Source organism: Eubalaena glacialis, chromosome 1, assembly GCF_028564815.1.
Source record: "Eubalaena glacialis isolate mEubGla1 chromosome 1, mEubGla1.1.hap2.+ XY, whole genome shotgun sequence".
In the NCBI taxonomy this organism is placed as follows: Eukaryota; Metazoa; Chordata; class Mammalia; order Artiodactyla; family Balaenidae; genus Eubalaena; species Eubalaena glacialis.
The window spans coordinates 178,945,905-178,962,393 of NC_083716.1; the positions used below are offsets into that span (position 1 = coordinate 178,945,905).

At 33.4% G+C, this 16,489-nt stretch overlaps 1 protein-coding gene across 3 annotated transcripts in view; it reads left to right on the forward strand.

The window, feature by feature from the left end:
* The window catches only part of DCAF17 (DDB1 and CUL4 associated factor 17), a 60,043-nt gene that overhangs the window by 8,159 nt on the left and 35,395 nt on the right, over window positions 1-16,489 (forward strand). For all 3 annotated transcript variants that reach the window (XM_061201882.1, XM_061201873.1, XM_061201866.1), the window contains exons 4-10: window positions 1,756-1,892; window positions 2,653-2,731; window positions 3,843-3,932; window positions 6,525-6,629; window positions 7,093-7,198; window positions 12,784-12,926; window positions 16,333-16,442. In XM_061201882.1, coding sequence (XP_061057865.1) covers window positions 1,756-1,892; window positions 2,653-2,731; window positions 3,843-3,932; window positions 6,525-6,629; window positions 7,093-7,198; window positions 12,784-12,926; window positions 16,333-16,442 — 770 coding nt within the window. The remainder of the gene's footprint in view (window positions 1-1,755; window positions 1,893-2,652; window positions 2,732-3,842; window positions 3,933-6,524; window positions 6,630-7,092; window positions 7,199-12,783; window positions 12,927-16,332; window positions 16,443-16,489) is intronic.

A 16,489-nucleotide genomic window follows, 5' to 3' on the forward strand; every position in this document is an offset into this window, starting at 1 on the left:
CAAAAAAAAAAAAAAAAAAAAGAAAAGTACTACAACAAACTAATCAGGTCTCTGAATCTGGCTGTTTGTTTTTTAGGAAAAATAGAATATGTGACCAAAAATAATGATTAAAGGTTAAGAGACTATGCTTTGCATTTATTATTAAAATTCCTTTTTTTTTTAAACACTTGTTTTTACATAAAATTGTAGTTTTCTAGAGCTGCTGCTTTCTTTTTCCCTGGACAGTTGCTTTCTTTTCATAGAAGTCTCCTTTTTAAAAATCAGGAAGCTTTAAATCTGCGTTCCCTTCCCCAACTCCCTATTGAAAGTTAAAAATAACTATTGTGTCCCTACATCTAAAGCCTTTTAATCCAGTCTCATTGGTGAGGGGAAGAGGATGACAGATTTCCTAACTGAGAAAAATTTTGAAGACACCAGTGCAGAACACCAAAAATTTAGAGCAATCCTGCAAAAATAAAGTTTCTAGTAACCGAATTCCTAATCTCAATTCTCTTTAAACATTTTATTCTTATTTGAAGTGGAGCAAGATTTTCCACTAAGAAAAACTAAAAAGCATATTGTATTAACATACTGATGTGAAACTACATTTAAACTAGCACCCTTCTTCTCTGAGATAATGTGTGAAATACAACTTTTAGTTTAGGAAAATAGCTTGAACCTATTAGTATGCTACTTAATCCTTTTTTTTTTAAGTAAGCAAGGTATAAATGGTACATTTTTAAAAACTTTAAAAACTCCATGAGGTGATACTTATGTAAGACACCAAAGAATAAAAATATTTACATCATTGCCTGTGATTTTAGTGTAAGACTTCAGTAGCTAATAAGCTTAAACACACACACACACACCCCCAAGAAACAAACAAAAAAACCTTGTTTCTTTCCCTAACATTTGAAAGGGGAGACAAATCTTAGGAGTATAAATAAAATAACTACGTTTACATTCTTTTCTATTCACTCTTCAGCCCAAGCAATATAAGAGTAATTTCAACTTCCTTATTCTTAACTTTCCTCTTAGAACATCCTTTTTATTCTATAAATCAAAGTAGAACCCTTGGCTTCTCTTTCGCTTTCTGCCTTAGTCTTCTACCTTATGGCAACTCCTCAGTGGCAGGTACACCGAAGCAGCTATCCTCTCCCTTTGTTGGGGGTAATTCATTGGAGACAGGTTCTCTTTAAAATTAGGTCTGACTCTTTTCTTCTTTGGCTGCCTTGATTCTGGATTTTAGCTTTTCATTTGAGGTTAGAGTAGAGCCACAGTGACTAATGGGATAATTTGCCCTTTTGCCATTTTAACTTCTATCAAAAGGAAAACAAGTCTTGGAATAAAGAAACATCTATTCTAGCAGGTGACTCTTAATTGCTTATGCTATTATACATGGTTTTAAGAACTGTTATTGTTGCTCTTGTTATCACAGCAGCATCAGTAGTACTCCTGTTACTGTTGTTATTATGATAATGATTGGCTAACATTTGTAGAATACTTAATGATTAATACTTAATAAGTAATCAGTTATTTCAGGTACTGTTGAAGCACTCTATGTGAACAAACTCACTTAATAAATTAATGATGAAAATAATTATTCATGATTTTAACCTTTCCTTGTCTTAATTCTTTATTTGTGCATTAATAGTTCTTTTTTAATATACTTACTTGACTATTTCTTTAAGTGTTTAGCTGTTTTCTTTGGATATGGATTACTGCAGATTGTTTATGACCATGCAGTTTCAGTTTTATACCTCATTTTTTTTTAAGGGAGAAATGCTTCCCAATACATCAGATTATAAATCCTCACTCATAGCACTGACTGCTCATAATTGGCTACTTCGTATATCAGCAACTACAGGAAAAGTCCTTGAGAAAATATATCTTGCTTCATATTGCAAATTCAGGTATTAACTGTGACTTTGTTATTTAAAATTTTATTATGAAAAATTGAGACTTGTGGCCCAGGATATTTCAAGATTTTTTTTTTTAAGTTTTCTATTGTATACATGGATCTCAGTTTAAAAACCTATTCTATTTTTCTCTCCTCATGACTACTTTTGAAGATCTGAGGATGGAGACCCTTTATCATTTATCTTTGTATTCTTCATAAGTAACTAACCTCTAGTAGTTGGCAGATACCCTTTCTTAAAAAAATTTACTTTTTACAAATAGTATTTTATATGTAGGATGTATTTTATGGTAGATTTTTCTGAAGGCTGGTCTGTTGCAGTTCAATTACCTACGTAATATAATCTAAGAACTGTTAATTTTTAACTAGTAATTTTATAAATTAGATATAAATTTTTGGAATGAATATGTGCATGCAAAATGTGAATGTAACATTTTCAATGCTTTTTGTAACTTCCATTTTAAATCAGGAATGGTTTTTTGTTTTCTAAGTTTTGAATACTGACAGATCAAACATAATTTTTGTTCACTGAGACTCTAGAAGGATTAAAATTATATATATATTTAAAAATAGGAATAAATGCATATAAGGATCTAAGGGAATTCTTTTAGTTATTTTTTTTTTAAATAAACTGCTTTGCTTTTATAATTTAAGTAACTGAAAAACTGTTCACTTATAAAATATCTATTATATTTTTATTTTAAGTAGAAGGAAATTGACCCAAATGAATAAATTTCTTTTTATTCTTTTAAAAGATACTTGAGCTGGGACACTCCTCAAGAAGTCATTGCAGTCAAGTCAGCTCAGAACAAAGGCTCAGCATTGGCCCAGCAGGTAGACATCTTTAAACATTCAATAAAATAAAGCATTTTTTCCAGAGGAATTTGTCTGAAAATTTGTTATGAAAGAACTAATGATCTTTGATTCCTGAAGCATGCTATAAAAGTTGTTTACCACAAATTTAGGCAATTCCCTTCAAGCCACTCTGGGGAAGTACCACAGATTATTTTATATTCCATAACAGAAAGAAATCTGAACCTTATTCTTCAAAGTAAAGGAGCTATCTTCTTCAAGCAGAGAAATCACTCAAGTTTTAATTGTTGATACTTTTTTCTATTTCCATTTTCTCATGTCAGTGTAATACTGTTTTGTAATGCTAAATGATATGACCATGATAACGCTGTGTCTTTTGATTAGACCCTTGATTATTAGAATTCCAATTCACAATATAAATTATGTTGTATAATAATATAATACAATATATTAATTTATATTATAATCCATTATATAGTAGATAAATATATTTTGTTATACAGTATATAAAGTATGTTTTTGTAAAATATATTTTGATGTTAAGAAATGTTTACTGTTATGCTTACTTCTATAGATTTTTGTGTGTATATGCAGTTTGTAGTATCTGAAGGGCTAAAGGTTTAGTGGACATATTTTGAACATGCAGGCCTTCCTGTTTAAGTAACTTTGCAATATAGATAGAGGAATGTTTTTAATTCATGAAAACAGAGTGTTTTTATTTTTTTAATTAAAAAAACTTTTTATAGAAGTATAGTTATATATATTATATGTTATATATTATATTATAATATAATATATAAGTATACTATATGTTATATATATAAGTATATATATAAGTATATATATACTTATATAAATATAAGTATATTATATGTTATAGATGTACAATATAGTGATTCATGATTTGTAAAGGTTATACTCCATTTATAGTTCTTATAAAATATTGGCTTTATTCCCCATGTTGTACAATATATCCTTGTAGTTTGTCTTATACATCATAGTTTGTACCTCGTAATCCCTTACCCCTATATTGCCCCTCCCCCACTTCCCTTTCCCCACTGGTAACCACTAGGAAAACAGCAGTTTTAAAATACTCTTGAGAGCTGCCTATGATTTTAGTCTTTCCTTTTAGGCAGGCATTCAGCAGCCTGTTTTGCTGTACCTTGCAGTGTTCCATGTGCTACCTTTTTCACTCATAGGGATTCTGGAGATCAACAAAAAGGTAGGAACTCATTTCTGATTTAATTGTAATATTAATTTTTTGACAATAAGATGTAATATCATTTTTAATTATTTGTTTATTAGGTGTTTGGATTGGAAATGTTCCCTTGACTGTACAAAGCTTGCTGATTTAGTTTATTTCATATCAAAATACATGAGAACATTTGATGTGGGAAGAGAGTCTAATAGTCCCTTCATCTTTCTACATGTTTATTTAGTTAGTTAGTTAGTTAGTTATTCTTGGCTGCTTTGGATCTTCGTTGCTGCGCATGGGCTTTCTCTAGTTGTGTTGGGGGCTACTCTTCATTGCAGTGCGTGGGCTTCTCATTGCGGTGGCTTCTCGTTGTGGAGCACGGGCCTAGGCACGTGGGCTCAGTTGTCGTGGCGTGTGGGCTCTAGAGCACAGGCTCAGTAGCTGTGGTGCATGGGCTTAGTTGCTTCATGGCATGTGGGATCTTCCCGGACCAAGGATCGAACCTGTGTCCGCCGCATTGGCAGGAGGATTCTTAACCACTGCGCCACCAAGGAAGTCCCTTTCTGCATGTTTTTATGCTTCTCAAGTGGATAGTGTTGAGTACCAGTCATTAACAAACCACTGTTGTATAAAATTGTGAAATGAGTAAAATATTTTTTTTCATTGGGAATATTCCAAAGCTTCTTAAAAATGATCATAAAGAAAGGTAAAAAGCTGCAACAAAGTGCCTCATTTTAATTGCAAAGTATAGATCTAAAACTTGTTTTATGGTATATAAACAAGTCTTATAATTAAATATGTAAGTTCTTCAACTCATTCAGTGTTGGGTTTTATTGTTGTTGCCATTGTTCTTGATTTGTGGGGTGGTTATTTGGGAAGAAAGGAAGGACATATTTCCTTTGAGTAAAAGAATCAATAGTTTGCTAGTTTCCTTTAAAAAAATTGTTACTTAGTTTGGGTGAATAGTTATTTATTGGTCTATTCTACTAGTCTTTAATTAAGCACCTGAAGCATTATTGAGCCCAGGTCTTGAGGGTCCACTAATACTTATAAGCAAACAAGATGAATGTATTTTAAAAATTTTATATAAGCATAATATACTAAACTGCATAAAGACTAAAGAATTAATTATTTATTAATTGTTCGTTTTGTATCAGGCACTTTGAATATTTTACAACATATAATAATAGTGTAATATATAAAGTATTTAACTAGGAGGTTAAGCAGCTACCAAAATCCTAAAGGTAGTCAATGGAGAAGCTGGAATTTGAACTTAGATTTGACTCCAGAGATTAAACCAAATTTTAAAATAAGAGTGGCTACTTTATTATAGCACTCATCATTTGACAATACATTTGAATTAAAGAAATCCTCCTTTCAAAGTGGAGAATGAGGATCAGGGAATAAAAAGTCATAGGCTAGTCAAGAGCAAAGCAAACCATGATTATCCTTTTAAGAGATGACAAAAAACACAGCTCATAAATGTAATTGTTCTCTTTGTGCTTGTGGATTAAGTAATTGTGTATACTTATTACAGTCTACAATAGGAATGAACACTTAGCAAAGTCATAAATTGTTTCTGTTTATTCTTACATGTTCGAGATAATCATTTGAGGGATTTGATTTTGATTACAGTTATTTGAAGTATATCTTTCACTTACCATGCATAATAAGACTACCTAGGGGCCAGGCTCAGAATGTACTTGAAGCTATTTGTTGGGGTAGTAAATCTTTACTAAATGATTTGTCTTGAGTAGAAACAGAAACAGATTTTCACTTAATTTCTACTTGTTCTTTCTTTCTTATTTATTTGTTTTTGGCTGCGTTGGGTCTTTGTTGCTGCACGCAGGCTTTCTCTAGTTGTGGCGAGCGGGGGGTACTTGTTCTTTCATTGCTGTGAATATTTGTTTATGTTAGTTGGCTTTTGTTAAATATTAAAATAGGCACAGAATCAAGTTCTTTTTAGAGCTCTGTGGAGCATCATGACAGGATCCAGTGCATAGAACAGAGACAGAGACAGAAAGGGAACAATGAGCCAAAGCTTCTCAAGGTCAGCTAGGCTAAATGTTTCTGTATGTATTTGGTTTTTAACATGTTCGGTTTTAACAGTATTAGATATTTAAAGAACAAGGTAATGATAAAATTCTCGAGTTGGCTATTTTTTATTAGAATTACTTTCTTAGACCCAATCTTTTCACCTCCAGCTAAAAAATGTCCCTTCATAAATAACATTTTATGAAGAATAGGTCCCTGTATTTATTCTGCCATGTATATCCTGCGTGGTAGAATTAAATGGACTCAGTTTACACCTACGTCCATGAGGAAAAGGATTTGTTATTAAAAGATATTGACAAAATTGTGAAGCAAATGTATGCTGCTGCATAATTTTGAGGGGTATGTGTTACACTCCCATTAGTGCTTCAGTTTGAGACCCCAGTGGCTTACCACTCTCCCCTAATAACACCTTAGCTTCCAGTTTCTAAATTATAATTAAGTTATAATGTTAGGCAGCAGTGTTGTAGTGGTGGCCTGAATATTAAACAGATGCACAAACCACTGTGAAACTCAGAGGATTGGCCTTCTGGTCTTTTCTCAGGTGATATCTACCTTTCCCCTCAGATTTTCGGGAGCGTAACAGATGCCACCTTGTCTCATGGAATACTGATTGTGATGTACAGCTCGGGACTGGTCAGACTTTATAGCTTCCAAGCCATCACTGAACAGGTAGAGAAAACTGAAATTTGCCATATTGAAATTAACTTGAGATTTGGACTGAGGTATGAATTTTTTTTTTTGAATTTTATTTATTTTTTTATACAGCAGGTTCTTATTAGTTATCCATTTAATACATATTAGTGTATACAAGTCAATCCCAATCTCCCAATTCATCACACCACCACCCCCCCCCCGCCACTTACCCCCCCTTGGTAGGACTGAGGTATGAATTTTTTAATGAGATGTTTTTAAAGTAAGGCACTGTGTAGATTTCAACTCTACAAAACTGTACAAATGGAGAAAGACAAAGTAACCTTTAAAAGAGGGGTGGGAAGGTAAACAGAAAGGCCCTTGAATAAATAAAGACATTTCCTCTGTCATATACATGTGAATTTGATTTTTTTCTCTCTCCAGACAGCAAATAAGTAGGTGCTAAAGCCACCATTTTTGTTTTGTTTTGTTTTATTTTTAGTTCATGCAACAGAAACTTGACTTAGGGTGTGCATGCAGATGGGGTGGGACTACTGGAACTGTAGGAGAGGCTCCTTTTGGCATTCCTTGTAATATTAAAGTCACAGGTATGGCTACTATATAGTACTTTCTTCACCTTAAAAATTAAGTGGTCATATTAATAGTTATTAATTGTAATCATCCAAATGTTGTTTGCATAATTTAATTATAAATTAATTCATTTTATTTCTATGCAGAGTATTCTTTGCTTTTGAATAGGCGTTCACAAAAATCTGTTATTCATTTAGATAAAGGCCTGGGGATGCTGGACCTTGCTCCGCCAGAGATCTGTTACCTTTGGCAAGTTACTTTACCTCTCTGGTCTTGATTTCCTTATCTGCAGAATAATAAGTTGCAGCAAATGATACCATCTTAGTTCCTTTATAGCTTAAAATTTTACAATTCTGTGAAATTTACCCAACTTAAAGATCAACAAAGCACAAAAAAAAATTATACATAATTTTATAAATATAATAAAAATGTTCTATATGTAATTAGCTTATCAAATTCAGCAGTTTATTAAAAGGAAATGAACTGCTACTCAAATTGAGCAATGTGTGTTAGATAAACCATGACTGACCAGAGTTCATCTCAGCAATACAAGAATTATTTAATGCAGACAGATGTAAAACTCATATCAATAAATTTAAAAAGATAATATATTTTGTTATCCTAATATTTGTTTATCTTTAGTCTTGGTTCATTAAGAATCATTCTTGGGACTTCCCTGGTGGCACAGTGGTTAAGACTCCAAGCTCCCAATGCAGGGGGCCCAGGTTCAATCCCTGGTCAGGGAACTAGATCCCACATGCATGCTGTAACTAAGAGTTTGCATGCCACAACTAAGGAGCCCACATGCCACAACTAAGGAGCCCACATGCCACAACTAAGGAGCCCGCCTGCCACAATTAAGACCTGGGGCAGCCAAATAAATTTAAATAAATAAATATTTTTTGAAAAAAGAATCATTCTTTATCATATTGAGGACATTTCCTTTTACTTCTAACCAATAAACATCACGTATTTAGGTGAAACTCCAAAGGTTTTTCTAACATGAGTCAAAATAAGACAGTAATTTTTTTCTATTATTACTATTTAACATTACATCATCAACAAATCAAGAAACAAATGAAAGATTTAATTGTGAGAAAGGAGATGTTCTTTTTCTTAGTAAATGACAGACTATAAAAACAGAGTCCAGTATAGCCATTATCCAAGAAACTCAAAATAAATAATTCTAAAAATTACTCGGGGTTTTAGATGTCTTGGACAAGCTGAATTAGGCAGTTCTGTGATAACTCAGCCTCAGCAATACCTCCTATATTTGATACAAATACGCTAGCAGGAAATCTATTAAGAATTTTAAAACTACAGGCTCCAGTGGTAACTACAATGTATTATTTTGAAGAGAGTTTCCCCAAATGGTACATTGTTCTCATTGAAATGCAGATAATAAGCAGGTAAAACAAAGAACAGGGTGATAAAGAAAGCTCATAGAGCCTTTGATTGTGCTGTGATTTTGGTCCCTGTTTGTAGAGAGAAGACTAGATTTGAGATCACAATCTTGGTCTGCTACTAGTAAGAGTGAAATCCCACTACTAACTGGTGGTTATGATAGTGAGCAAATTACTTAACCTCTCTGGGCCTCACTTTTATCAACTTTAAAATAATAACATTGGAAAATATCTGTGAAATCACATGCCATTGTAAAACAATACAGCGATTGTTGGACATTTAGCTTAGAAAAGTAGCATACTATGTTGGAAACTTTGAGTATTTTTTCAAACTATATTGACTGAAATCCTATTCATTTCTCCAGATTTGTTTTTCAGGATCATTAAGGTCTGTACAAAATAATATTCCTTTTAACTTTAAATAACGTTTTTTTGAAATGCAGCAGCAGTTCATTTTCATTACAGAAGAATTAGGAAATAATGATAAACAAAATAGAGAAAGTTTAAGATACTCATAGTCCTTCTGCATGGAATTAACTAGTATCACCTCAGTGTGTTTTTTTGGTAATCTTGTAACGTATATATGTATGAAACCAAAAAAGAATCATACTGTGAATACTCCTTCATAACTTGCTTTTTAAAAAAATCAAAAATAAATAAATAAATAAATAAAATAAAATAATGGCAATTCCCTGGTGGTCCAGTGGTTAGGACTCCGTGCTTCCACTGCTGGGGGCCCAGGTTCGATCCCTGGTCAGGGAACTAAAATCCCTCAAGCCACACGGTGCAGCCAAAAACAGAAAAAAGAAAAGAAATAATTAAATAATTAAAAAATAAATAAAATAATTTAAAAAAACAACTCAAAGTATAATTTACATGCACTTAAATGCCCTCATTTTAACTGTACAATTTGAGTTTTGCCAAATGTTTATATCCATGAAACCACTACTACAATCAAGATTTAAAATCTTTTCATCACTCCAAAATGTTCCCCTGTGCCCTTTCCAGTCAATTCCCTCCCCATCCCCAGCCTTAGGCAACCAATGAACCTGCTTTCTTTCACTCTAGTTTTCTAGAGTTTCGTATAAATGGAAGCATATGATATGTACTTTTTTGTCTGGCTTCTTTCACTCACCATGTTATTTTTGAGATTCATTGCATATTATTGCATATATCTGTAGCCTAACCCACTTTTAAATGTTAATGTATTACAAATATTAATTTCCATCTAGATTATTTAATAGATGGTCTTATGAAAACAAAGTTGGAGTTCTATCTTACTCTTTACATCAAAAGAAATAATAGATGGATCAAAGATTTAAAGTTCTATAAGAAAACTTAGAGAATCTTTTTATCTCAGAGTTGAGAAGAGCTTTCTGACACAAACGCAGAGCCATTAAAGAAGGGATTGATAAATTTGGCTACATAAAAATAAAGTGCTGCAAGGTAAAAAACAAAAACAAAAGCACACAGATAAACCAACTCAAAAATCAAACAACAAACAGGGGAAATATTTGCAACATACACTGTAAAGGGGTAATTTCCTCCTTATATATGAGTTCTACGGACCAGTAAGAAGAAGTGACTACAACAACAACAGCAACAAAATGAGCAAAGGATATTGTTCAGAAGAAGAGGAAATATAAATGACTTTTAATTTGGGGAGGACAAAGCCCAACGTCACTGATAAGAGAAGCGCAAGTTAACACTATCATAAGATACTTCTTTTCAGATTCTCAAATATCAAAAAGTTAGGTAACAGGGTTGGTGAAAGTATAGAAGAGGCACTGTCATTTATTATTGGAGTCCCTTGTGGAGGACAATTTGTCAGTATGTTTCAAAATTTTAAATGCATATATTCCTTGAGCAATTCCATTTTTAGGAATTTATCCCAGATACATTCACATGTGTACAAAATGACAAATGTACAGTTACAACATTGTTTCTAACAGCAAAAGATTGGAAACAATGTATATTGATACATTGATAGGTGACATTAGTATTCTTTCATTGTTTGCCTTTGTCATTAACTTAATTGTTAAAAAGAAACAGGAATTCTTTTTGCACTGGTATAGAGAAGTTTCCAATATATATTAGTAAGTAAAAAAAGGAGTGCAAAACTATGTATGTAAAAAACCTCATTTGTGTTAAGTATTCATATGCATATATTAAAAGTATAGATATATATGAGTATATGCCTTTAGAATTGCTTGAAATATCTGGAAGGGCACACAGAAAACTGATAAATAGTAGTTATCTTTGAGGGATACAGATGGAAGGAAAACTTAGTTTTCATTATATTTCTTCTGATGCTTTTTGAATGCAGTACTTATATTACCTTTGCCAAAGAGTGGTCCTGTGTATATGTGTGCACACGCTAAGCTCCTCGAGGTTTTAAGATCTCGACTTATGTACCATTATATGCATGAACTGTAAATTTATTTAACCAGTTTACAATGGACATTTAGGTTGTTTTTAATTTTCTGTGATTATAAATAGTATAAGAATGTTCCTGTAATTATTAATGATCCTAAATTTTCCTCATCACAAGACATGGAATCAGCCATTCTCTGAGAACTCCTAGGCCCTTTCAACTGAGAATAGTATTAGAGATCAAAATTTGGGCTCTTGGGGCTAATGGGGACCCACCAGGGTTGTGGTGAGCAGAGTCCTGCTGCTGCTTTTGGGCGATTTTTAGCAACTGCTGGGAAAAGTATTTCTTTTTAAATACATCTTTTTGCATTGATTTTTTTTTTTTCTATTTTGAATTCCTATTTTATATTCTCTACAACATAGCTACTTAAATTTTTAACCCCAAATTCAAACTCTAATTGTATTTTTTTCTCTTTATAATTCTTCTTTTCGTCATCCACCATCATTTGGTAGCCACCATAGTATCACACATGATGTTTATGTATCTTTCACAATTTACCGACTGATGTCCTTTGCCCATTTCTCTATTGGGGTGTCCATAATTTTCTTATTACTTAAAAAAGATTTCTTTGTATATTAAGAATATTACCCTTCTCTTAGAAGGTTTTTAAAAAAAGGTACTTTAAATATACTTGATATGTTTATACCTATCTCTTCTTTCTCCTCAAGATTGTCAGTTTGTGAACTCACTTTTCATTATTTATTGTTCTCCTTTGTATAGCTTTAAGTAGTAAATTGCCCTTATGAAGAAACCTAATAAGGCACACACTTCTATATGTAACATGTGATTTTTTGAGTGAATGGTCTCCCTAAGACAAGTCCCTTTACTGACAGTGGTGGCCTCATAAGCCAAAGATTAAACTCTCAAGTTAGAGGCATAAACAAAGGACTCTGATTAGTCACCTTCACAAACAGACCATGTGGTATTTCAGAAGGGCTGCCCCAAAGGAATTCTGGACTTCATAAGCAGCACTACCTTCCATTTATACATGTCTCCAAAAGTAAGTCTGTTATGCTCTATATAAAATTAATTGTCATCAAAGAAGAAGACTAGGAAGCACTAACAGATAGTTCTTTTGTGTTGTCAGTCTCCAACAGACAGTGACTGACTGGATGTATCTAAACTACCTTAAAATTAACTTGTCTAATGATTATACTAGTAGTAGTGGCTATCCTTTGATAAAGCTTCCACTGTAACAGGACCCATCCTAAGTGGTTACTTTTCATTATTTCTGAAGTGGAAATCTTAAACAACACTTCTTTTGTAAAGTTTGCTAAGTATAACCTGTTAGTCTAGAATATGAAGGTTCTCTTCCTCACATTTGAAGGAAGTATTAGACCTAATACCTTGTTGGATTGTTAGGAGAGTTGGAAATAGTATCTAACCAAGCCTTGTAGATAGCAGGTGCTTATTAAATGGCAGCTGCTTTTGTTAGGTATACTTTGTCATTTTTGCCATCATAAGCACCTTCAGCCCATTTTTTATCTCCATTCAGCTGCATGTCACACATATCCTGAAAACGGATGTCTAGAAGGTTGACTCATAACCTAACAGTTGTTTCCTACCAGCTTTTTCTTTTCTTAAGACTATAGAAATAAGCAATAAGCCTCTTTCCTGATTGTATTTTCTTGCCTTGAACATAGTAATTTTTCATTAGTGGAAGTTCATAGATGATGCGTGCAAAGAAAGGTTGAGTTCGGTTAATGAATGTTCCAAGGCTACCAGAATAAAGAAGCTAATACATTCCTTTTGCCCATCTCTGCAGATACACCACCACTGCTCTTTGAGGTGTCCTCCCTGGAGAATGCTTTTCAGATTGGAGGCCATCCTTGGCACTACATCATCACACCTAATAAGAAGAAACAAAAAGGAGTTTTCCATATTTGTGCCCTAAAGGACAATTCCTTGGTAAATCAAGGTGGTCAGACTTCAGTAGTAAATTTTATCAGAAATTCTTTATTCTCTACTTCTCTAATAGGTCCACATTCCTAAGAATTACTTTTTTATTTGTTTGTATTAATAATTTGTAAACAACGTAAAGTACAGGAGAGTACAAAGAATATAGCAAACACTTGTATGTGCTACCCAGAATTTGAAACATTAACATTTGAAAATTCTCAGGGCACCAAAGATTTATTAGTTTTTTTTTCCTTACCAGCTCCTTGATCCCATTTAAACATCTCTGAAGCTGCATAGTGGGAATCGTTGATGGAATGTATTCAGGCTGCCTCTGAAATTACTGGTGGAATGTGTAGTTGGTTCTGCTTCTTCATGGTTTGTTGCTCTTGGCTTTCCAGAGCAGAACCAGATAGAACTCTGTTGGTCACAGTATAAACACTGAAACACTTTGAGTTTTCAAGGATATTTTAAAGTTATATATGGCAGAATAGAAAGAAAGGGTATATGGCAAGACAATAGACAAAAAATTACCCCTTGAGTTAATTTTTCTTCTTTTTCTTTTTTAAAATGACTTAGGCATTGATTTATCATTTAATAAACATTATTGAGGGCCTACTGTGTGCCAGACTTGGCTGGGGACACATTCCCTTCCCACAAGTTGCTTACACTCTCAAAAGAAAGCAAATGTGTAGGGAAATAAGATGCAGTCCGTTAAGTACAGTGATTGAGATGAGTGCAAGAGTGAGTGCACAGAGGAGGGGGGTTCTATCTTTGTTTTATATTGCTGATTTAGTTTAGTTTATTTCTGGAGCCTCTTGATACATCAAATGAACTTTTTATGAGGCAGACTCAGCTTATTCCACACCCTTCTCTTCCAGAATCTTTCTCCATCAGTCACTGTTGGACCCAGTGGCTTTGAGAGTCACAGGTCACCTTTCACCACACCGAAGACGTACACAGTCTTGGGTCCATTTATCTATTTCCTTTGATGTCGTGGCCACCAGGGAACATGGTGTATAGTGTGTTCTAGTTTGTTTGTTTTTTTTGTCTTTTTGCAGGAGCTTTCTTCCCTTGCATTTTCTCATTAACCTATCACATGTGGGAGCTCCTGTTTGGCCCAGCCCAGTGGCATCCTCTTTTACAAATGGGGACTGTTTCCCGCAAGTCTGTGGTTTGATTATTCACCTCCCAGCAGTGGACATCCTTCAGCCACCAGGACCTGTCACATCTCTTTTTTGCTGAACTTTTCTATATAGTCAAACCCTGCACAGTTCACATTCTAGACATTTAGTAGATATTCTTCTTATATAAGAACTGATAATACATATTCTTTTATGTGTGTGTACGAAATGGCCTTCAACATCTACATCAAGCATGCCTGTCAAGTATTCTCCTTGTATGATTACTGATTATAACATTTAGTCAGATCTTATTTCAACATATTTATAAATAATTGCTAAATCCAGGGGAGTTTTCAGTCCTTTTGCTGGACAACTTTGTTGAAGTGATATTACCTTAATGATGCATATGTGCATTACCTCCCCACCTGTCAGAAAAATAGATAACCCAAAAACATATATGTAGGCAAACTGAAGAATTCAGAAAATGATTCATAGCTTTCTATTAAACTGAGCTTTAAACTAGCATTTGAGCAAATAATAAAAACTACAGAAGCTGATAATAATGCTGCCTAGTATTTAACACAAAGAGAGATAACGTTTCTTTTGCATGTTGTATTTAGATATTATAATGAAGAGAATAGTCTCCTAAAGAAAGAAAGATATGGGGTTTTTTTTGTGTGTGTATATATATATATATATATATATACACACACACACACACACACACACACACACATACATACACACACAGCATAAAAAAGTTTTATATTAAACAAAGGAGCCTTTGGAGCTAATGCCAAAATGTACACATTAGTTTTAGTGGTTGCAACCAAGATGTTTAATTGTATTGATTTTCTTATATGTAAAATGCAGTAATACCACCATTTCTATTAGAAATCGTTAGGATACTTATAAAAACTCTTGAAAAATTAAAATGCATGTGCTAATTTGATACCTAAAATGTGTTAAATTCCAATTTTTAAAAAAGCATGGCATACAAAGCACTTGTGATGTAACCCCAGCCTACCTCTCCAGTCTCATGGCTGGACACTCTACTTCTCAATTTAATTTTATCTGCTACTCGTGTTTGTGCATATACATGCTAAATGGATCAACACTTCTGTGCTTTTGATTTTGCTGTCTCTTCTTTCTAGCCACTTTATTCTCATTTCAAGGCAGAGTTCAGGCTCCTGAAATTCTGCTTACCTGGGTTGGATGCTTGATAATATCCTGTGCATAGCTTGACCACTTTGTTTTCTACACTGCCTTATTCTATTTCTGTTTCAATATCTCCCTTCTTGAATATGAGCTTCTTGATGACAAGGATTATGTTTAGTGCCTAGTGTGATACCTTAAACATAGTGTCCTGTCAGTATATGCTAATGGAATTAATAATTTTATATGTCAGAAACTTTTATGAGTATCTAATAGGAAAGATGACATCATTTCATTTTACATTGGAAAAATTAAGTTAAATGACTTGGATAAAGCCAGTGAAGTTAATGTATCCATGCTGGTATTAGTCCCCAGTGCTCCTGTGTGTAAGGTAAAACATTTATTACGTATGTGATCACATATGGAGGTATCTTTTTCTTTATTTTAATGTCTAAATATACTACTATGAAATCAATCTCTCTACTTACCTTAAGTGCTAAGCAGTATTAGACCGTTTCGTCAGCATTAGAGTTTAACATCTGACTTTTGCAAGGAGATTATATGACCTGTTTGGTTGCATGTTTATTTTTGTGCTATCTACTCTTCTGATTGACAGTTTGTTGAGGATAGGGAAGGGAGAAGGATGTTGTGGGGGACTGCATGTACATAATTATGGCAGAGTTAAATAATGGAAAATCCATGGACTTTGGAGTCTAATCTGCTGTTTAGTAGGTGCAGAATACTAAGCAAATGATTTATCCTCTTTGTGCGTCAGTTTCCTCATCCATAAGATGGGGATAGCAATATATGCTTCAAGTATTGCTGAGATCAAAAGAAATATTGAGTATAAAACATCTAATGCAGTGCCAGACATACATTAGGTGCTTGAGATATGGTAACTTCTTATTTGTGAGCTATATTATATAGTGCATGGTGCATCTATGAAATTTCTGAATTTAAATGTTCTGGATTTCTCAAGTTTGAGTGTCCTAATTCAGCCCTAATACACATCCCAGTTCAGCTGGTTAATGTTTTCTCTTCCTTCACTTTTGACTTACTGATCTATCACTGATGCTGGATTTGAAAAATTATTTTATTTTTCCTTAATTTTTATTTTCAATATTTTTTTCCAACTTCAGGCAAAAAACGGGGTCCAAGAAATGGAGTGTTGTTCTCTAGAATCTGACTGGATCTATTTCCATCCTGATGCTTCTGGTAGAATAATACATGTTGGCCCAAATCAGGTCAAGTGAGTATTTCCTTAGTTACTTTAAAGTTAAAAGTAGCCTTTGGTAG